The sequence below is a fragment of the Sorex fumeus genome, unplaced genomic scaffold (genome assembly GCF_029834395.1).
Source record: "Sorex fumeus unplaced genomic scaffold, SorFum_2.1 ptg000054l, whole genome shotgun sequence".
In the NCBI taxonomy this organism is placed as follows: domain Eukaryota; kingdom Metazoa; phylum Chordata; class Mammalia; order Eulipotyphla; family Soricidae; genus Sorex; species Sorex fumeus.
The window spans coordinates 27,248,505-27,272,746 of record NW_026606111.1 but is presented as its reverse complement, the minus strand read 5'-3'; the positions used below and the strand labels follow the sequence as shown (position 1 = coordinate 27,272,746).

Genomic DNA, 24,242 nt, shown 5'->3' with positions numbered 1-24,242 from the left:
GAGGTGAAACAGAAATGACATAAGGATAGTGGTGGATAGTTTGGGGCACTTCATCAGTGGGAAGGGTGAAGTAACTGTACTATAAACATTAGTGCTATTGTAAACTACATAATTTAAACTATATATACATAAATATTTATTTTTTAAAGTCTCTTTTCTTTCGATGCATATTTTTACCATTTTAGGAAACTCAATATAAATATATATTCTACCATTTTCCTTTGTTCTTGACCACTGACAGCACAGCTAATTCTGTAAAGTGTAAGTAACTGCTTTCTAATCTTTCATTTTTATTTTCCTGAGCCCTTTCTTTACTTTTGCCCAACTACCCGAGAAAATTTTTTTCTCCCATTTCTTTATTCTATTTATATGCTGAGGACCTGGAGCAATTGTACAGCAGGTAGGGTTCCTGCCTTGCACAGAGTCCAATGGGGTTTGATCACAGGAACCTCCCAGAAGTGATCCCTCCTCAGTGCAGAGCTAGGAGTGAGCCCTGAGCAGCGCTGGGTGTGCCCCCCAAAAAGGGCTTTTACCATTCTATTTATATTTAAAAGTTGGAACACAAACTAGAACCTTGTTCATAACGGTGAATTTAGTGTTTAAAAAAAAAAAAAACCGTCAGGGACCAGGGCAATAGTATAGTGGTAAACATTTCCTTTGCATATGGTCAACCTGAAATCAATCCCCAGCACTCCATATCACTCCCTGAGCCCACCAGGAATGATTTCTGAGCACACTGCCAAGAGAAGACCTGAACAAAGCTAGATGTGTCCCCAAATTAACAACTCCCCAAAAAGTTATATGGACGGAAGTTAAATTATATACAGAAATCATGTACTAAATCTCTAAAACTTGGGCCCAGATATTTACTTCAAACTTTCCATAGAAAAAAGAAAATAAAATTAAACAAGTTTCACAGAAAACTCTACCTTCTTGTTTCTTTCCTCTAATTAACCTCTCAAGTTAAATAGAAAGTTTTAAATAATTTATAGTTTTTATATTAATTACTAGTGTTTATTATATTTCAAATCTTAAAAACACTGGAAATATAAGGTATTTCAATTAGATTATGGGTTAAACAGAATTTGTGTTCTGGAAATTTTCTAATTTCTAAACAGAAATCATCTAAAAATGTAACATTTTAAAAAATCTCAATTATGTTTCTGGAAGTACAATAATTTTATTTTCAAGAAGTCTAATTAGAGAAATGTGAAGGAAGGAAAAGAGGAAAACAGAGAGAGAGAGAGAGAGAGGTGCTCAAGAGTGAACATTAACTTGTCTGAAAGAAAAATAGTCAATCTCAGAAAATTCTGAAAAAAAAAAAACATAATAGAGGAAAGTCAGGGTTACATCAGTTTCTGCAAATATCAAAATATCTGAGAACAGACCTCAAGTTTTGAATGTCTGTAAGACAACATTTGAATAAGTCTTCTTAGTCTAGGCTAGTTGAACTTTCAAAATGCAATCTTTGGTAACAACCAGGTTTTGGAGAACTGTTGAATTTTCTTACTTTTTTTCTGCTTTATCAGTTCCTGATATGCCAGATTTCTCTCATTTGTTTCATTCTCTAAGGCCTTTTTATACTGTGCTGCTTCTCTGGAAAGACTGTTCAAGTTATCTTCAGCTTGGGTTCTTTCTAACTCCAAACGATGAATTTTTTCTTGAAGAGTTTTTAAGGCTAAGATAAGAGCTGTTGGAAAAAAAAAGTTTTGCTTGCTATTTTAAATAAGAATCTTGAACACTTATAGTATCATATAAAAGTCAGGGAAATGCACATATAATATTTATTTCATAAAAATAAAAAATGACTGAAACTCCAGAGATACATTTTTTCTAACACATCTTGTTAAAAAAATGTTCATGACTGCATTTGATTATTTTTTATATTTGAGAAAGCAAAAATTTTAAAGATAATGAAGAGTTTGGGAACTGTGAAGATCTGAGTATTAATAAAGAAAATTAAAAAGGGAGATTAGAGAAATAGCTCTGTATCTAGAACACTTGCATGTAAGGTTGCCAAGTATAATCCCTGGTATCCCTCCCACTGAGAAAATCCTCAGAACTCTTGTTTAAAAACTGGCAGCTCTAGCCTCTATGACTCCCATTCCACAAGTGTTTTCCCACCATACCACAGACTACAATGAAGGGGTATGAGCCCCAGTGAGCACTAGCACCATGGCCAGGAAGTGTGACTCTGGGTGGGTAGGTGTGAGCTCTGCAGTGATTCTTCAGAAAGCAATACAACCACAATACAACTAAAAGTGTGCATGCTCCAGTGAGCACATGTCCAACCACCACAACTAAAGGTGTCAGTGGTTACCAGAGTCTGGTGTGTGAGCACAACCTGATGTGACTTCTGATAAGCACCAAAGCCAGGTATGTGGGAGACCTAGGTCACTGCAACAATAGGTAAGGTAAGGCAGGAAGGAATAAAAGCAAGTGGCGACTTAGTGTAAAAGTTACAAGTACAAAAATTAGGGGAAAAAATTAAAACAAAGTATTCACTGACTAACGTAGAAATTTAGATGAAATTTAGACATTTTTCTCAATTGCTGATGTGCTTGATTTTAGTCAAGATAACAAATGATAGCTGCTGCCTTTGTCCAAGATAATCAGGACATATGAAGGAGAACATAATTTCTGCTATTGAAAAAAAATCATAAAGTAGTGGTTTACATGAAGATTAAAAGATTCTAAGTAGTTGACTTGTATTATTATTATTTTACTCAGTTCTATGAATAGCTTTATTAGTTGGATAAGTTCAGAATTATAAAAATTTCAAATCTCCCGTACTTTCTATTGTGTTAATACTTCAAACTGTAAAACTAGAGAGGAATAAAACAAATTAATATCAAATCTAATTTATATAGTTCACTTCCAATTAGATGGATGTTTGCTAGTAATGTTCATTGTTTTTTTACAAATAAAATAAATTAGGTTTATTGTGCTTTACATAGTACATACAGCTGGCCCTCTAATTTACATGATTATTTCTTGTAGTTGTTCTAATCTACAAGGCAATCATTTATTATACTATATACACACACACACACACACACACACACACACACACACACATATATTTTAAAGGGACAGAGCAACAGTACAGTGGGTAAGGAACTTGCTTTGCAAGTGGTACTCCCAGGTTCAACCCCTAGTACCACATACGTTTTCCCTGAACAGTGCCAGGATTGACCCGAATTGAGGACTAGGAGTAAGCCTTGAGCACTGTTGTGTGTGACCTAAAACAAAATAAAACCAGAACTTTTTAAAAATGGGGGTATAATCAGAACACTGGAGAGTAATTTGAATAGCAAAGGATATGTTCGACTTTACAAAATATTCTTCTAACTCAATTTTAAAATTTTCCTAAGTTTGTATTTTAAATGTTGTAATACGTCTTGCAGTTGCTTCAATACACTGGTATATATTAATGGGCAGTAACTCTGAACACATGGAATTTCTGAATTTAAAACTTAAATAACTACAACTCTATTTAACTCACTATCATCTTAATCATATTGCAAAAGGACTGCAAATGTGATTTATTCCTCAGAGTATTTTTCTGTTTTCTTGTGATTTTTTTTTGGGGGGGGCGGGCATTGAAGGATAGAGGGCCACATCCAGTGTCCCTCTGGGTTTATTCCTTCTTTGTGCTTAGGGATCACTCCTAGCAGTGACAGGGACCATATATGGTACTTGGGATCCAACTGGGGTCACATCTATGCAAGGCAAGTGTATTATCGCTCTGACAAGATAATGATGTTTTTAATGATAAACTTGTGATATATGTCTATCTGGTTATGTTAATCATCATTTGATAGTTTTAAAAGATAACATTTTAAAAGTTAAAATAATTTGTCTAAGTTTATAGAAGCCTTTAATTAGCAACAGAACCAAAATGAGTAGTTTTATTAAGATTAGTTCAATGTTTACTTTTCTATATAAAAATTAAAATATTTTATATAACATTCTGTATAATTCTCCAAATTATTACTTTATGTTAGGATTACCTTGTCGATTTGGACTATGAAGTACTCTAGGAGAGGTAATTTCTAAGTTCATAGACTGGTGATTCTGTGATGATTCATCATTCTGAGTAAATGATGGAACAAACACTCTTTCTGGAGGTTTAAGATAGCTTCCCAATATACTATTCATTAATTCAGAATCCATTATCTGTAGAGAATAAAGAAATGATATTGTAGAGTGTCATTATTTCCTACTGAATGCCCAAACCAACAAATTCAGGTGAAACTTTAACATAATCATACACTGTTGAGTTATATGTTTATGAGCTTAATTATTACAAATTCTATTATAAGCCCCGTAAGAAAACAGAAAATGGTGACTTAGTGTAATAATAGCATGAGTGATTCTGCATGTTTTTTCAATGAATATATGTCCTAGCATGGGCATGTGAAACTACTTTCTCAGTTGACTATGAGTGCCCAGGTCTCTCACTTTCTGAGCACCTCTCCAACAATGCATCTCCAGGGTACAGAGAAATGCCTGTCCTCTAAAAGTATTCTCTTTAACAGTGGGTAGGGCATTTGCCTTGCATGCAGCCAACCCTGGTTCGATTCCTCCACCCAACTCGGAGAGCCCGGCAAGCTACCGAGAGTATCCCACTAGCATGGCAGAGCCTAGCAAGCTCCCTGTGGTGTACTCTATACGCCAAAAACAGTAACAAAAAGTCTCACAATGGAGACGTTACTGATGCTCGTTTGAGCAAATCGATGAACAATGGGAGGACAGTGCTACAGTGCTAATATTTCAATGTCATAAAAGGCAATGACATTTCTGGCCTTTAAAATACAAAAGTTCATTGAAAGCAGGGTCTTCAAAAGTATACTCATGTGCAAAACAGAATTGTTCAAATTTGTAAAAAGGTGGCAATAACACAATGTCCATCATTGGATGAACAGATAAACAAAATGTGGTAAAAACACTAAAAAGGAACTTCCTTTCCTTTCTCTCTCTTTTTATTTATATGTGTGTTGGAGGGGAGGGGAATGCAAGGCAACACACTAAGCAGTGTGCAGGGGCTGCTCCTGGCAGTGTGAAGGAAACACACAAACCCAGGGCTTCTGCAGGCAAAATATGTACTCCAGCCCTATGTGTCATCTCCAAGACCCAAAATGTGATCAATATATAAGTGAAATGTTATTTGATCTTAAAATAGAACAAATGCTACAAGAGATCAAAGTTGTCAATATCATACTAGGTCATTCAGACAAAAGACAAAACCTGCATAGTCGTAATGGGGAGAGGGAAAAGGGGGGAATTATAGTTTCAGTTCAGAATATTGGCTGCAAAACAATGTAGGAGAGGAAAAAAAACAAGTTTAAAAGAAAGTATGGATTCACCAAGACCAGGTTTATAAAAAAATATATAGAAAGTCACGGATCAACCACAGAGGGGTTGTCTTTTTTCCCTAATCAATGGAGAAACAAGCAAAGTCATAAATAATCTGGAATTAAAGTTAACTTTCAAAGAGGAGTTTAGATAAATATAGCAGAGTGAACATATGCACTGACTTTTGCTCCTTCTTGGAAACCCACCAACATATGAAAATGATTTTTGTAAACTGGGAAAACAGCCAAACAAATAACAGATTTGGCTAATGCAGAAAGACAACCTACTTACCCAACTAACAAAAGTGAATTTAAAATTTATCTTGTAGGGACCGGGGAGATAATAAAGCGAGTAAGATGTTTGCCTTGCAAGAAACCAACCAACCTGAGTTTTGTTACCTTGCTGTCTCCTGAGCACTGCTGGCAGGAGTGATTCCTGAGTGCAGAGCCAAGAGTAACCTCTATGCATTGCAGAGTGAGACCCAACAACAACAACACAACAACAACAACAACAATAGCAACAACAACAATTTATTTCGTAGACCCTCTGAATGACTCAGAAACTACTAAAACCTCTATTAAGAGTAGTTTATATAGGGTTAAAAAAAAACTACAGAGAAGGTTTAAAATTTTAGAAATAAATTATATTCCTGAATCCCCTTCACCTCTCCATACAGCTCCATACAGGAAGTGAAGACTGCTTCACTTCCATCTGGGAAGAGGACTGGAAGTTCTGTTGTTTTTTTTTTTTCTGCAAAGAGAACCAATTAGAGTTATTTCTGGACTGGGGGACAAATTGGCACAATGGACCGGAGTACAGACTGAAAGCAGGAAGAGCTAGTTCCCTCTGTGGTGGAAGTCTATATATCCCAATGGAAGCAGGAAGATCCTCATCAAGGGAATATGACTAGCTCAAATTACAAAAGATATTAAAAATAATAAAACAAAGTGCATGGATTTGGAGTTTCTAAGCACTTTATCAGTGCCTCTCGCTTAAAAATAAAATTCTTGGCACATACACTGCCCGAGCACATGTGCTGCTTGTGCACACGTGGCCGAACACATGTGGTGCTCAAGCATATATGTCACCGGCATCTCCCCTCTTGAATGTGTACTTTCATGTCTAATGCTAAGATGTGTGTAGGGGTTCTTTCTCCACTCTTGGAGAAGCCCACGTTCTCTCTTGAGTGTGTTACTCTATCACTCTTTCCCCCCGTCTACACCTTCAAAAACCCTCCAAATAAAATATGTTCTACTACACACACACACACACACACACACACACACACACACACACACACATGCTTAATCAGGGTCTACTGTACATCAATAAAAGTTATGAAAAATGGACCAAAATAACATAGGTTTTAACCTGAACAGAAAATCTGAAATACATTAGTGGAGACAAAATGTTAGAATAATCTTGATGATTATTAAGGAAAATGATATTCTCTAATGAATTTGGTGACACAGAGTAAATAATGTTGGCAGTTAAGAGGCAGGCTAAGACGGTATGTGACAAACCATAAAGGACTTTATATATCATACTAAGGAATTTGAATTTTATCCAATTCTGAATATCTTTCAGCTACTGAAAGATATGAATAGTACTAACATGATCAGGTCTGTATTATTCAGATGGCTCTGAGGTAGGCTGACTGGAGAGGGGGAAGAAATAATCAAGTAACAATTAAGGAGTTAATTAAAAAAAAAGCTTGAAATAAGACCAGAGTAGATGTGATGAGGATGAAAAATACTTATAAGATCATGAAGGAACCTAGGGAGGTTAGAGAGATTGTCAGTGTGCTTGCTTTGCACATGGCCAGTTAGGGTTTGATCCCCAGAGCAGGTCAGAAGTAACTGTTGATAACCAGGAGTAACCAGGAGTAAGCCCTGAGCACTACCCATGTGACCTCCAAATCAAAACCAAAACCAAATGAAACACAAAGAACCTAGAAACCAGCTAGATAATGTGAAATAAAGGAAAGAATTAAAAATAGTCAAAAACAGGGCTGGAGCAGTAGTACAGAGGGTATATTTGCCTTGCACTTGGCCGACCAGGGTTCCAACCAAGCATTCCATATGGTTCCTGGAGAACTGCCTGGAGTAATCCCTGAGTGATGAGCCAGAAGTGACACCTGAACATAGCTGCGTGTAGCCAAAAACCCCAAAACCAAACCTAACAAACAAACCAAAAAGCCAAAAGCTGGAGCAAGAGAGCTCAATGGGCCAGAACACATGTGCCGTCCATTCAAGAGGCCTAGGTTTGATCCGCAGCACTGCATGACTGACCCTCTAGTCACGCTGAGGAGTGACTCATGAGCTTATGAAGTAGCTCCTGAACAACACTATGTGTGGATTCAATACAATAAATACTTGTCAACTTTTCTTTCTTTTTGTTTTGTTTTTGGGTCACACCCAGCAATGCTTAGTGGTTACTCCTAGCTCTGTGCTCAGAAACTACTCTTGGAGTGCTCAGGGGACCATATGAGATGCTAGGGATTGAATCCTGGTTAACCATGTATAAGGCAAGTACATGCTGTACTGTTGCTCTGGTCCCACCAAATTTTCCTTTTTGTAAAAGATACATTAATATTTTATTAAAACGGTAAGTACTGGGCTGGAGCAATAGCACAGCGGGTAGGGCGTATGCCTTGCACATGGCCAACCCTGGTTCGATTTCCAGCATCCCATATGGTCCCCCAAGCACCTCCAGATGTAATTCCTGAGTGCAAGACCCAGGAGTAGCCCCTGTGCGTCTCTGGGTGTGACCCAAAAACCAAAAACCAATAAATAAATTAATTAATTAAATTAAATAAAACAGTAAGTACTAAAATAAAATATACTTTCTATTGCTGGTTTAATTAATCAGTAGAGATAGGGAAACTTGAAACAAATATTTCCTTTGTTTTTTGGGGGATGAGGGAATGCCTATCTGGCGTGTTCCGGAACTACTCCTGGCTCAGTGCTCAGGGGTGACTTCTGGTGATGTTCAGGAAACCATATGTGATACCAGTGATAAAACTTAAATACTGGAACCATTGAGCTAACCCTCCAAACTCTAGACTCCCGACTTTTTTTACATAGACAACTGGAGAGGTGGTAGTAGAATTAATGGAAATAAATATTAATTTAAAAAGACATACAAATATGATGAAAAATGATAATTCTTTTAGATTAACTGTGCTGAATCTAGAGCTAGGATTTGGTTCTCAGATCAAGCAAGAAGAGTGCAGAGATTTAATTAGCACTTTTCAGTGTCCAAGTCTGGAAAGGAGTGTCTGGGATTCAATGCCTTTTTCTGTTAGAGAGATTATTATCTATCCATTGTGGTGCCCCAAAACAAGTTGCGGCAAATTTTTAAAAGGCCAAGAATGACAGATTTACTTTGATCCCCAAGCATCCAAAGAGACATGAGAGAAAGGAAGAGCGTGAGAGAGTGCACATACAAAGAGTAGAATTCAGACTGTTGAAGACTGCTAATATTTAGGGGGCCAGTAAAGGAAGAAAAAAACCCTTCCTCCTCTGGTGAAGTTAGAGAGAAAAAATTATGAGTGGGGAAACAGAAGAAAAATATAACAAAGTAGAGCCTGAATAAGTAGTTATTTATTATCTATGGTCTATAATGCTATGCCCTGTCAAAATATAAAATAAGGTGTAGGTCTTTGCTATCAAAGTCTGAGATTTCATTGAAAGAAAGACCAAAATAAAACACTGAAAGGAGATGGAGGGGATGAAACACTGGGGATGAGTCAGTAACATACCTAGTAAAATTGGTTTGCTTATTTAATAATTAAATTTCTATTGAGTATTCTTCAAGCTCATTATCCTAAGAAAGAACATAATTATAAGAGTAAAACAGCTGTTTTTTTATGAAAGCACCAAGTAATTCCAATGCTTAAACATATTTTATGAATTATAATATAGCATATTATATAATATAGCATATGACATATAATATAGTTATATGCAGTTAATTAAAATCAATGCCATTCTGTGTCAAGTATCAAGGTATCAAGTACCAATGTAGCACTGCCCTCCCATTGTTCATCGACCAGTAACACCTCCATTGTGAGACTTGTTACTGTTTTGGGCATATCAAATACGCCATAGGGAACATGCCAGACTCTGCCGTGCAGGTGGGACACTCTTGGTAGCTTGCCAGGCTCTCTCACAGGGACAGAGGAATTGAACCCGGGCTGGCCCGGGTGCAAGGCAAACACCCTACCTGCTGTGTTATTGCTCCAGCCCAGAAGGTATCAAGTAACCAAGCCAATTTATCAATTGCTCCACTTAATAACAAGTCTTCTAAACATTTTATCTAATAAATGGAAAGCTATAAAATTTTCCATATTGAACTTGAATCCAGTTAAGCTTAAAACTTACAAAGTTTTAGATTACTAAATGATTAAACTTTCCAGCATCTTTAGCTATAGTTTGTCTTGAATATTCAGCTAATGAGGAAATACTACCAACTTTATAATAATATAAAATTCATAATTATACTCCTGTCACTGTCACTGTCCTCCCGTTGTTCACTGATTTGCTCAAGTGGGCCCAGTAACGTCTCCATCGTGAGACTTGTTGTTACTGTGTCTGGCATATTGAATACGTCACGGGGAGCTTGCCAGGCTTTGCTGTGCTGGCGAGATACTCTCAGTAGCTTGCTGGGCTCTCTGAGAGGGGTGGAGGAATCGAACTCGGGTCGGCCATGTTGGCTGTGTGCAAGGCAAACATCCTACCCGCTGTGCTATCGCTCCAGCCTTCAAAAATGACAAAACATTTTAAAAATGAAGTTAATGTATTAAAATGTTGGTAAATGGGGACAGAGAGACGGTACACAGGGGAGGATGGTTGCCTTGCACCAGGCAGATGAAGATTCAATCCCCAGCATCCAATATGGTCTCCTGAACTTGCCAGGAGTGATCCCTGAGCATAGAGCCAGAAGTAAGTCCTTAGCACTGCTGGGTATTCCCCCGCCCCCACAAAAAAACCTAATAAATGGACACAGAAATGGACAAAAAATGGTAAAATGGACAAAATCTGATAAATGGACATTTAAAAATTTCTATCTTTTTATATTCTTTATAATAACATATCTTAGTTTTATAGATATGGATATCTGTTGGGCACTTACATTTTTTCATTTCTAAGGATCTTGTATCGCCTATATCAATATACATTCAGAGAGAGCAAGTATGTTTATTTCTTCTGTTAAGTTCTTACAGTCCCAATTGCTGTGCTCTGCAAAGCCACATTGTATCCTCAGGGTCTGATCAAAACAAAAAATTGTAAAATAAATTATCTGAATTTAACTGATTAGGTAAACAACTTGTCTATTCCACATTAATGTAAGACACAACAATTCTATAAATATTGTCTTGAGTTTTACAAACATAACACACAGAACCTTGGTATATACTTCTTGGACAGAATTTTAAAATTCAGTATTATTTTAAGTAAATCATAATTCTTAAAATTTCTAAATATTATTGGTAATATTTCTTCAGAAAATTCTACTGCATAAAAAAGTACTGTAGAAAGAGATTCAGTATTCTTTCAAAGTTAAAACACTTTTCTGTTGAATTGAACCCTATTTCTAGACAATTTTTCTTTAGAGAATTTAATGGCAGATATTAATGGACCTAGTATCACATCTCCTTTATCTCTACTTACTGTCCCACCCTTTCAGGTGAGAATCTCCCTGCGGATATCTTTGGGCCTTTTTTTTCTGAATGGAAAGCATATTCCCCTCCCTTCCAGCTAGCCTCCAAAACTGACGTCTACCATATTAACAGGCCCAGCACCACATCCCCTGAAGCATGCATCTGCATGGATAACTCTACTCATCAAATTTCATGCTATTTATAGTTACACTTCCTGTCACTGGGTGAAAATGTGCAGGGAAGGAGAAGAGCAACTCCCAGTCTAATCTCTCAGAGTCTGCCAGTAGGGCCATCTATAAAGATTGACCCCGACACAGGAAGAACACAGCAAGCCCAGTGGAAAAAATGTGAAGCAGCCCACCAAGATCAATGAGCAAAATCAGTAAGATGAGGGTTCAAACAACTCTGTAATCCATGGAGAATGATTTTAGTGACACCCTGGTCACACTTCACTTGATCACTTGACTTCCCATTACTCATTGATTTGCTCGAGTGGGCACCAGTAACGTCTCCATTTGTCCCTGTCGCGTGCCAATGGTGTCTGTTCATTTTAGGAACATAAAGAGCCTCAAACCGATCATTCAGGGTCTTAATGAAGAAGTCTGACCATCTTGTAGGTGGGCGGCCATGCGGTCTTTTGACGTCTCGTGGAATCCAGTCGGTAACCGCTCTAGTCCAGCGGTCATCTCCAAATCTCATTATGTGTCCAGTCCATCTGATTTTCAATGCCTTGGCAAATGAGACAGTGTCCCTGATTCTTGACTTTCGACGGAGGTCAGAACTCCAGATTCTTTCTCTCATTTAAGTGAAATGTGATACTCCAAGCATAGCTCTTTTAATTCCTCTTTGGGATACCCGAGTAGCGTTCTCATTCTGATTTTGTAGGGCCCAGGTCTCTGAGGTATATGTTAATGCAGGAAGAACAGTGGAATTGAAGAGATATGCCTGGAGCTGGAGGTTCTTCGTCCTCTTAGCCATTTCTTCGACGCTCTTGAAGGTGTTCCAAGCTGCTCTCTTCCTTCTGTGTGACTCAGGTGCCAGGTCATTCGTCATATTAACTTCTCGACCTAGGTACACATAACTGTTGCATTCGGAGATGGTCGTTCTGTTGAGAGCGAATGGAACATCAGGAACAAGACAGTTTCTCATAAACATTGTCTTTGTGAAATTCAGCTGGAGTCCGACCTTTGCATATTCACAGTCGAAGTCAGCCAGCATTTGTGCTGCTTGGCTAATGTTTAGTGTTATTAGAACGATGTTATCAGCAAAGCAGAGGTGGTGTAGTTGGCGACCATCTATCTTCACTCCCATTTCTACCCATTCCAGTCGTCGCATGACATTCTCATGGGTGGAACTGAAGAGTTTCGGTGAAATGGTATCACCCTGCCGAACCCCTCTCTTGACACTGATGATCACTTCTTTGTAGAATGGTGAGATCCTGGTAGTGAATCTGTAATACAACTCATGGAGGATCCTGATGTATTGTTTGAATGTCCTGATTGGCTAGGACTTTATGACCACTTCCATCTCAACAGAATCAAAGGTCTTCTTTAAATCAATGAATGTTAGAAGAGCAGCATCTTGAACTCCCGAGAAACCTCATTGAGCTTGGTTATTGTGTGGATATGGTTGATCGTGCTGAATCCTTTGCGGAACCCGACTTGCTCACATGGCTGTCCTTCATCTAGTGTTCTGCCAATCCTATTCAGGATGACTCGAGTGAACAGCTTGTAGATGACAGACAACAGGCAGATTGGGCGATAGTTGCCAAAGTTGTGGATATCTCCCTTCTTGTACAGTAATACAGTCCTGCTGGTTTTCCATTGGGACGGAACCTTGCATTCAGACAGGTAGTGTGTGAAGAGCCGAGCCAGTGTATTGATGAGTACTGATGGCAGGTTCTTCAGGTGTTCAGGTCTGACCTTGTGTGGGCCAGGTGCTGTTCGTTTCTTTGCCGATGAAATGGCATGTTGGATTTTGGAAGGGAGAACGTTGGGAATGACATATCCATTCTGCGGAATTTGGTATGTGGGCAAGTGGACGTGGCTATTGAAGAGATCTGAGTAGATGTCATGAATCATCTCCATTGCCCTTCTGGAAGATGTGATAGATCCATCAGGATGTCGGAGGGCAATCATCTTGGTCTTGCAGTTGGTGAAGGACAGGTGGGCGTTATGAATGCTTTTCCCAGCTTCTGCCACATCTACCAGCACTGCTGCCCTTCTCTTTTTGAGGTCTTCCTTTATCACATCTCTGCACTGCTTTGCAAGCTCAGACGTTTGCTTGTGGTTTCCTGCAGCATGTGCCAAGCCACATTGGCGAATAAGCTCAAGAGTTTTCGAAGACAGGTGATTTTTTTGTGGCTCTCTTGGCATTCCTCAAACAATCATGTAGGTGCTGAACCAGTCGATTGTATTCCTTGTCAACGTTGTCAATGACGGCATCTTCCCATGTTGCAGCAATAGTGACAAAGAGCTCCCAGTTGGTAGTCGTTCTGGGAGTTCTCTTCTTAAACTTTGCAGCCCTTTCTTCCCACTCTGTGACATAAAATTTTGCACGAAGGAGACGGTGGTCAGATCCTGTTTGGAATTTTGGGACAACAGCGACATTGGTCAGGCAAAACCGTGAATTGAATAGGATGTGATCAATTGCATTTTGGAATTGTCCACTGGAAGACTCCCATGTCCAACGTTTAGATTCAGCCTTTTAGAACTGTGAGTTACCATGACTGGTCTTGGTCAACATGATGAACTCAGATAGTCTCTCACCCTGTTCGTTCTATTCTAGTCCATGGGTCCCAATGTGGAATTCTTCTGCTGATCTTCTCGGTCCTATCTTGGCATTAATATCACCGACAATGATCCTGTAGAAGGTGTGGTCTTCTTTATAGAACTTCTCCAGCTCCATGTAGAACTTCTCAATTTCTCCTTCATCATAATTGGATGTTGGTGCATAGACAACAGAGATAGAAACTGCCGGCACAGTGAGACACATCTATTCAAGTGTAATTGTCCGATTCGGGTTGTTAGGCATTCGAATGAATCAATGCTCATGGCCAAGTTCATGTTAACAAGGTCACCAACACCTCCGACGCCTCTTTTGTTGCATGTTCCAAGGAAGAACTGTTCCTTGGACACCATGGTAAGGATGCTTAAAGTATTCAAAGAAATAATGACTCAGGAAGTCACCAAAGCACAAGAAAATATGAGAGTAGAAATTTAAAAACAAAAACCAACATTAAAAAAACCCCACAAGGATGCCTGGAGAGAAGCAGTTTTGAGCGTCTGCCCTGCCCTCTTCACTCCTGACGCAGCGCCCATCTCATCCCAAATCCAGGTCAGCTCAGCTGCCGGCTCACGACCCGGGACCTCCATCTCTCCCTGCAGGACCCCAGGTGTCTCCCAAGATGCCTGGAGAGAAGCAGTTTTGAGCATCTGCCCTGCCCTCTTCACTCCTGACGCGGCGCCCATCTCATCACTAACCCAGGTCTCAGTAGAGGCATGGCCTCCTCACAAGTGGGCATGGCTTCAAAAGTGGGCGTGGCTTATTTCCCAGCGGGCGGCCGCTTATGCGGCCACAGGTTGTTTTCCCATACTAAGGAACCTAGTCCCCAAAGAATCTAGTTCCCAACCTACTCAGCAATATGAAGAAACAAAGAAAATCCCCACCACAAGGGGAGAACAACGAAAACAATCTAGAACATGCTGTCGATACAGCTCACCTAAGGGAACTCTCTGACATAGAATTCAGATACGAAGTCATGAAGATGTTCAATCAACTCAATAAACAGTCAGACAGACAGCCAGTAACACCACAGAAAAAATCGACAAATTACGATAAGAAATGAGAGCAGAAATGTCAAGATTAAAAGATTCCATAGATGAGATGAGAAACTCAGTTTCTTCTCTTAAAAATAGAATGACCGCAGCTGAAGAGAGAATCAGTGAGGTGGAAGATGAGCTGCACCAAGCCAACACGCAACAACAAACAGTGGCAAGGGACCTCAAAATAGCTCTACAGAGAATCAGAGTCCTAGCAGATGATTCCAAGAGGAACAACATTAGAATCATGGGACTACCTGAACCTCAGGGAAACAATCCCAACGAAAAAAACACCGTCAAACAAATCATTGCTGAAAAATTCCCAGAGCTCCACAATGCAGCCATTTAGGTTCAAGGAGCCTGAAGGGTGCCAGCTAAAAGAGACCAGAACAAAAACACTCCAAGACATATCATAGTTAGAATGATCGATGCTGCCGATAGAGGCACAATACTTCAAGCAGCAAGGGCAAAGAAGGAAATCACATACAAAGGAGTACCCCTTAGATTCAGAGCAGACCTATCAGAGGAAACCCTACAAGCCCGAAGGCAGTGGTGAGATATAGTCAAAAAACTCACTGAAATGAATGCTTCACCAAGAATACTCTATCCGGCTAAACTCTCCCTCAAAATCGAAGGAATGGTACACTATTTTCTAGATAAACAGCAGCTCAGGAACTTCATAGACTCAAAACCAAACCTAAAGCAAGGCCTAAAGGGGCTACTATAAGACAAGACAAACCCTACAACCACAACACACCCGCACAGAAAGATGACACAAAACCCCATAACCATTCTCTCTCTCAATGTCAACAATCTAAATTCACCAGTTAAGAGACACAGAGTGGCAAAATGGATACAGAGACAGAACCCAACATTCTGCTGCCTACAAGAAACTCATCTCAACAGCCAGAGCAAACACAGACTCAAAGTCAAAGGATGGAAAACAATCCTGCAAGCACACAACTCCCTCAAAAAAGCTGGGGTGGCCATACTAGTATCTGACAACATTAATTTCACGTTGAAAAAGATTAGAAGGGACAGTGAAAGCTATTTTCTCTTCATCAAGGGATAAGTACAACAGGAAGAAATCACACTCTTAAATGTATACGCACCTAATGAGGGAACAGCTAAATATTTAAAACAACTGCTAACAGATTTTAAGGAGGACATCACTACCAACACAATAGTACTTGGAGACTTCAACATCGCCTTATCACCTCTGGATAGATCAACAAGAACAAAACCCAGCAAGGAATTATTGGCTTTGAAAGAAGAAATAGAAGAGAAAGGGCTAATGGACCTATACAGGGCTTTACACCCCGAAAAGAAAGAATACACATTCTTCTCCAGCGCGCACGGGACATTTTCCAAAATAGACCATGTGCTAGGACACAAATCATACCTCAACAGAATCAGGAAGACAGAAATAGTATCAGCCATCTTTTCAGACCATGATGCACTGAGGATAGAAGTGAATCACACAAAGACACGGAGAACCAAATCAAAAACCTGGAAATTAAACAACTCGATGCTGAACAACGAGTGGGTCAGGAACGAAGTCAAGGACGAAATCAAAAGATACCTGGAAACAAATGAGAATGAAGACACAAACTACCAGAACTTATGGGATGCAGCGAAAGCTGTATTTAAGGGGAAAATTTATAGCTCTGCAAGCATATCTTAGGTCGGTAGAAACGATGCACATAAAGAACTTGACCTCACAGCTCAAGACCTTAGAAAAGAGTCAACAGAAAGAGCCTAAATCAGGCAGAAGGAAAGAGATCATAAAACTTAGAGCAGAAATCAACGACATGGAAAACAAAGAAACAATCCGAAAGATCAATGAAACCAAGAGATGGTTCTTCGAGAAAATAAATAAGATAGATAAACCACTAGCAACACTCACAAAGAAACAGAGAGAGAGAGCCCTAATAAATCGAATCAGAAATAAGAAGGGGATATCACAACAGAAACTAAAGAAATTCAAGAGATCATCAGAGACTACTTTGAAAGTCTGTATGCCATGAAACACGAGAACCTGGAAGAAATGGATAAATTCCTGGATTCCTACCATCTCCCAAAGCTGAATCAAGAAGATATAGAGTACCTGAATAGACCTATTCACATCAAGGAAATTGAAATTGTAATCAAAAGTCTTCCCCAAAACAAAAGCCCAGGCCCAGATGGATTTATTAGCGAATTTTTCCAAACATTTAAAGAGGACCTATTGCCAGTTCTTCTCAAGCTTTTCCAGGAAATTGAAAAAACAGAAACTCTCCCAAACAGCTTCTATGAAGCCCATATCTCTCTAATACCAAAAGGAAACAAAGACACCACAAGAAAAGAAAATTACAGGCCGATATCCCTGATGAACACGGATACGAAGATTCTCAACAAAATACTAGCCAATAGAATTCAACAACTCATCAAAAAGATCATACATCATGACAAAGTGGGATTCATTCCAGGGATGCAAGGATGGTTCAACATTCGGAAATCAATCAACATAATCCATCATATCAACAAAAATCATATGATCATATCAATAGATGCAGAGAAAGTATTTGACAAGATCCAGCACCCATTCATCCAGCACCCTTGCCAAAATGAGGACAGAGGGGACTTTCCTCAATATAGTTAAAGCCATCTACCAAAAACCTACAGCAAACATCATCCTCAATGGGGAAAAACTGAGACGCTTCCCGCTAAGGTCAGGGATGAGACAAGGATGCCCACTCTCTCCACTACTGTTCAATATAGTACTGGAAGTACTTGCAATAGCGATTAGGCAAGAAAAAGATATTATGGGCATCCAGATAGGGAAAGAAGAAATTATGCTCTCACAATTCGCAGATGATATGATACTATACTTAGAGAACCCTAAAACCTCTACCAAGAAACTCCTAGAAACAATAGGCTTGTATAGTAAAGTGGCAGGCTATAAAATCAATACCCAAAAATCCATGGCTTTCCTATACGCAAATAGTGAAAGAGAAGAAAGTGACATCAAGAAAACAATCCCATTCACAATTGTTCCCCAGAAAATCAAGTACCTAGGAATCAGCTTAACTAAGGAAGTAAAGGACCTGTACAAAGAAAACTACAAAATGCTACTTCAGGAAATAAAAGAGGACACGAGGAAATGGAAAAATATCCCCTGTTCATGGATGGGAGAATCAACATCATCAAAATGGCAATACTTCCCAAAGCACTGTACAAATTCAATGCAATCCCTATAAGGATACCCATGACATTCTTCAAAGAAATGGAGCAAACACTCCTGAAATTTATATGGAACAATAAGCCCCCACCAATAGCTAAAGCAATTCTTGGGAAAAAGAAAATGGGAGGAATCAACCTCCCTAACCTCAAACTCTACTACAAGGCAGTAATAATTAAAACAGCACGGTACTGGAACAAAGGCAGAGCTGCAGACCAATGGAACAGAGTTGAATATACTGACATTTCCTCCCAAACATATAATCATCTAATCTTTGATAAGGGGGCAAGAAAAGTGAAATGGAGCAGGGAAAGCCTCTTTAATAAACTATGCTGGCAAAACTGGACGGCTACATGCAAAAAAGTGGGCTCAGATCTCTGCCTAACACCATGCACAAAAGTAAGATCGAAATGGATTTATGACCTCAACATCAGACCGGAATCCATAATGTTTATTGAAGACAAAGTCGGCAAAACTCTCCATGATATTGAAGCTAATGGTATCTTCAAAGATGTCACGCCACTGGCCGAGCAAGTGAAAACAGAGATAGACAAATGGGACTATCTTAAACTAAGAAGCTTCTGCACCTCAAAAGAAACAGTGACCAAAATACAAAGACAGCCTACAGAATAGGAAAGGATATTCACCAAATACACATCCGACAAGGGGTTGATATCAAGGATATACAAGGTACTGGTTAAACTCCACAAGAAGAAATCACCCAACCCCATCAAAAAATGGGGCGAGGAAATGAACAGAAACTTTCACAAAAAAGAAATCCGAATGGCAAAAAGGCACATGAGAAAATGCTCTACATCACTAATCATCAGAGAGATGCAGATCAAAACCACAATGAAATATCATTTCACACCACAGAGACTGACCCACATCCACAAGAACAAAAGTAACCAATGCTGGCGCGGATGTGGCGAGAAAGGGACCCTCCTTCACTGCTGGTGGGAATGCAGGCTGGTCCAACCCTTTAACAGTATGGACGATTCTCAAAAAATTAGAATTTGATCTGCCATTTGACCCAGCTATAGCACTCCTGGGAATATATCCCAGAGAGACAAAAAGGTATAGTCGAAGTGACATCGGCAATTGTTTGTTCATTGCAGCACTCTTTACAATAGCCAGAATCTGGAAAAAAACCTGAGTGCCCGAGAACAGATGACTGGTTAAAGAAACTTTGGTACATTTACACAATGGAGTACTATGTAGCTGTTAGAAAAGATGAAGTTATGAAATTTACATACAAATGGTACTACATGGAAAGTATCATGCTAGGCGAAATGAGTCAGAAAGAGCGGGGTAGACACAGAAAGATTGCATTCATCTGGGGAATTCAAAAAGGGAGACTAACACCCAGGAATGGCTGAGATTAGTACCAGAATTTTGATCCATGACTTGAAGGCCAGTCACATGTGCTAGGTGAAAAGGAAGCTCAGATAGATAAGAAAGCCCCAAATAAAGGGTGTTGTGAGGACCCTCCCAGGGTGGGAGAAGCATGCTAAAAGTGGTCTATAGACCAAACATGATTGCCACTCAATGCCTCTCTTGCAAAACACAGTACCCAAAAGAAGAGAGAGAGAGAACAAGGGGGAATGACCTGCCACAGAGGCAGGGTGGGATGGGGGGGGGGGGGTGGGGGGTGGGGGGGATGCTGGGACCCGTGGTGGTGAATGATGGGCACTGGTGGAGGGATGGGTACTTGATCATTGTATAACTGAAACCCAAGCACAAAATTTGTAAGTCTATAACTGTACCTCATGGTGTTTCACTAATAAAAAAAAAGGAAAAAAAAACTTAAGGCTATTATAACATCATAAACTTTAAAAATTGACTTTTAATTATAATTTTTCAATAAAAGAATTTTATAACAAAAAAAAAACCAACCCCACAATCAGAAATTACAGAAAAAAGGGTATGGTAGATGGTATTTAATAGATGTCTGAGCAGCTGAATAATAGCAGCCGAGGAAGACAAGATGAGATGAAGGAAATTTCTAGAAAACAATGTAAGATGGAAAAAGTATAAAAATAAATGAACAGCACACCAGAGAACTACAGGATGAGTTCAAGAGGAACCATGTAAGAATCATCAGTCCCTAATGAATAGGAAAGTAAATTTGATGAAAAACCAATAGTTTTTTAAAAATCAAAGATAAGATATGGTCCCCAGAGCACTGCCAGGAGTAATTTCTGAATGTAGGGCCAGCAGTAACTCCTGAACATTGCTGGGTATGGCAAAACAAAAACAGGAACTTCCCAAAATTGAGAAATACAGACAACCAAATATATGAGGTATAAATGGCCCAGCCAAAATAGACTCAAATAAGAAAACCCCAAGACACACAGTGTTTAGAATGACAAAAACCAAAGCCAAAGACAGAATATTTAAAGCAGCAAGATACAAAAAAGGAAGACCCATAAGACTCAGCAGATCTATCAAATGAGACTCTACTGGAGAATTATGGTCAAAAACTCAATGAAATGAAAACCCTCACCATGAATATTCTATCCACAGAGATTGTTATTCAGATTTAAAGGAACCATACAGAGCTTCATGGACAGGCAACAGCTTAGGGAATTCATAGTCTTGAACCCAGTTCTTTAAGAAGAGTTAAAAGGAATTTCTTTATAAGATAGGGCAAGGGGGTATGATGGCGCCAACAGGTAAATCTGCACCTGTGGGGCAAGTGCATCAGCAGCCTGATGGTGCCTTCAGGCTTCCTGACACCCCAAAATTGCCACTGTGCCTTTGGCCAGTCCCCAAATTTGGGACCAAGTTTACCAAGAAATTAAACGGCCAAAAGTTAGGCATGTGGGATATCTACAAACCACCTATGGCTCAGCTATACAAGCTCATTTATTGGCCTTATTGCAGAGACCCATAGATAAATCTCAAGAGACCAAAAGCCATAGTTAATCTCAGACCCGCACATGGCTGAACAGACTTGGGTAAATTGTAGGGGGACAGGTTGGCCTGTGCCTGCCCAACCAGAGCTCCCAGCAGCTGCCTGCTTCCATAATCCAAAATCACTGACATAGCCCTGGTCTGACTACACCTTCTCAGGACGGACCTCACCAAGATAAAATATACTGAAAATTGGGGTATGTGGGTTTTGTGACTGAAATCTCCAGGCTTTCAGAGTTGGGGTAGGCTACTTTCTCCCACTTCCCAATACACATGGAAGCACAGGCAGTCACCCCCATAAACCAACTCCAGCGCCATCCTGTAAACTTTATTACTGGCCTTGCTTCAGAGACACATAAATAAACCTTGAAAGAGGTCAAAAGTCAGAGACACAGCATTGAGTCCCAGAAGACACCACAGAACTGGAGATCTTTCTGGGCCTCATACTAAGCCAATTTCACCAGGGCACCCCAGATGGAGCAGGTGTAGCCTCCCCCCCACCCCACTCGAGATGGAATCCCGGAGACCAAGAGCTTCCACAAGCAAGGCACAAGTATGTGGGTCCCAGAATTAAATCTCCATGCCACATGACAGTAGAGGCTCCAGGCTGTCCCTCCCAGGCTCCCCACCCACTCATTGGCTTGGCTGTCACCCCCATAATGTGCCTCCGGGCACCACCTTAGCGCTCCAACTGTTCTGGTCCAGAGCCCAAATGAATCCCAAAATGGATTAGTGCCCTACAGAAATGTCTCTGGAATCCAACCATTTACTATCAAGGATTCCAGAAGCACATGGCTGTGACACCCAAGATATTCAAAATGAGCAATGGACAATAAATGATCTAGCATCTTCCCCTGGCAGGCAGACTTGAATGGTGGTGGGAAAACTTGAGCAAAATATAATGCCCCAAAATAGAGAGTACTGGGAAAATTGCATGCCATGGAGGCAGGGTGAGGACTGGGATGGGGGGCGGGGAGGGAAGGGGGGTATGCTGGGGACATTGGTAGTTTAAAGTGTGCACTGGTGTAGGGATGGGTGTTCGATCATTGTATGGCTCAATCTCAAACATGAAAGCCTTGTAACTGTATCCCACGGTGATTCAATTAAAAAAAAATAATGTGGAGTTCATGCCCAATTCAATCAGCATAATCAATGGCTGAATAAAAATAAGTACTCATACATCTAAAATAAATAAATAAATAAATAAATAAGACAGGGTAAACTTCCCAGCACTTGATTGCTCTCTTATGTCACTTATGGTTGTCCTCTACTAGAATAAGAAAGGTAACTTGCCAAGGGATTTATTGACATTTTCATTAACAAATTAACATTTCATTTATATTGGGTATTCTATGTGTTATCAGGTGTTTTTTACATAAATAGAGAATTTACTTATTAATGCAGACACTTAAGTAGTGTCTACGATTTAATATTTTCTAATATAAAGCCAATGTTCCCTTTCTTAGGAGAAAGCACTTTTATACTTTATAGGCCTATTCAGATTTTCTCCTCAAAATTTTCTTTGTTTTGTTTCACCCCCTTAAAATTTTCTTAATTCTCTTTACTCTTAATACTTTATATTTATAGGATTTACTTATTTCATGTGGGCTGGAGCGAAAGCACAGCAGTAGGGCGTTTGCCTTGCACATGGCCAGCCGGGCCGACCCAGGTTCAATTCCTCCGCCCCTCTCAGAGAGCCCAGCAAGCTACCAAGAGTATCTTGCCTGCACAGCAAAGCCTGGCAAGCTACCCATGACGTATTCGATATGCCAAACATAGTAACAACAAGTCTCACAATGAAGACATTACTGGGCCTGCTCAAGCAAATCAATGAATAATGGGAGGACAGTGCTACAGTGCTGCAGTGCTACTTACTTCATGCAAAATTTAAAATGTACTAACACAGAGTTACTCATAATATTAGTGTTTTCAGAATCTCCTGCCCCACGCCAGGCTGTTTTCACCCCCCCCCCCCCCGGAGGGGGGCGAGTTGAGTTTCCCTCCCTGTTCCCAAGTAGAAGCCTCGGCAGCCTCCAGAAGCCAGCCACAGCCATGCTCAAGGCCACTCGCTTGAAAGAGCCTCACCCATGAGGGAACCAACAGAGGAACCCAGGTATGCAGGACCCGTGGCTGAGATCTCCAAGACTGCTTGGATAGGGACTGGGCCTTCTCCACCCAGATCCCCATTTTTCCAGAAGCCTGGCAGTCATATCCACAAACTGCACGCTGCACCATGTAATCTCATCAATGGCCAAGATCCAGAGACTAAAACAAAGCTTCCAGAAGAGAGCAATGCAGTTTTTCCTGGAGCCTCCATCCCTCTCGGAGAGCCTGGGAAGCAAGAGTGTTCCGCCCGCACAGCAGAGCCTAGTAAGCTACCCCTGGTGTATTTGATATGCCCAAAACAGTAACAATAGCGGGCCTCACATCGTGTTCCTGGAGCAAGCAGATGCCATTGGGCAACTCTACCATGCGATGGACGAATGGAGATGTTACTGGCACCCACTTGAACAAATCTATGAGCAACAGGATGACAAGTGATACAAGTGATTAATGTTTTTATGTACCTTGAAAGAAGTATTTTTTGTGAGAAGCAAAAACATTTTTATTGAAACTTGTTTAGAAAGAGTGAGAACTTATTTAGAAAGAGTAAGAAAGGGAGAAGTTCATGATCAAGAAAGAACATAGGATTCTTGAGAGTAGAGATAAACAAGGAAAAAAACAGAGACAAGCAAGACAGATATTCAAGGGAGAACACAGGCTTGAAGAACAAGCCTAAAAAAGGAGTTTTTGAAGAAAATTTTACTTAATCTACTTATTATTGATTTATAATTTTGTGAAATTTCAGGAAACTAGCTCTATGCATCTTTATGTTGTGGGTATCACCACCTCCACCATGAAAGAAAAAGAGAGAAATCTCTCCCATATGTGGGATAAAAAATACAGTAAGGAAAATAAAGGGGGAAAAAAAAAATACAGTAAGGGAAAAACAAATGGTCAAAGTCATAAAAACTGAAGATTTTGTCTATAGACTGAGCTTACATGGGGGCAGGGGAGGGTAGGTTTTTACATACATTAGTGTTTGAAGATTACCTCTGAGGAATAAACAAAGAAATGTGCACAATGTTTACGAGTTAATCAGAAACATGTTATAGTAGGAGTCCACAAGTTCCCAAGAAGAATAGTAAGGGCCTACAAGCAAGTATACAATGCATCTATTAAATTTAAATACTATTATGAGATGAATTATTCATTTATGTAT

The 24,242-nt window shown here is 39.8% G+C and overlaps 1 protein-coding gene across 5 annotated transcripts in view; it reads right to left on the bottom strand.

Moving 5' to 3' along the window:
* Positions 1-24,242, bottom strand: part of CEP57L1 (centrosomal protein 57 like 1) — a 68,083-nt gene that overhangs the window by 18,618 nt on the left and 25,223 nt on the right. For 2 of the 5 annotated variants that reach the window (XM_056125441.1, XM_056125440.1), the window contains exons 2-4: positions 10,495-10,629; positions 4,014-4,179; positions 1,511-1,690 (exon numbers count right to left, since the gene is read on the bottom strand). In XM_056125441.1, coding sequence (XP_055981416.1) covers positions 1,511-1,690; positions 4,014-4,176 — 343 coding nt within the window. In that variant the 5' untranslated portion in view covers positions 4,177-4,179; positions 10,495-10,629. Of the gene's footprint in view, positions 1-1,510; positions 1,691-4,013; positions 4,180-6,022; positions 6,090-10,494; positions 10,630-24,242 lie in introns of those variants that run through there. The other 3 variants (XM_056125443.1, XM_056125442.1, XM_056125439.1) reach the window with 2 other exon arrangements.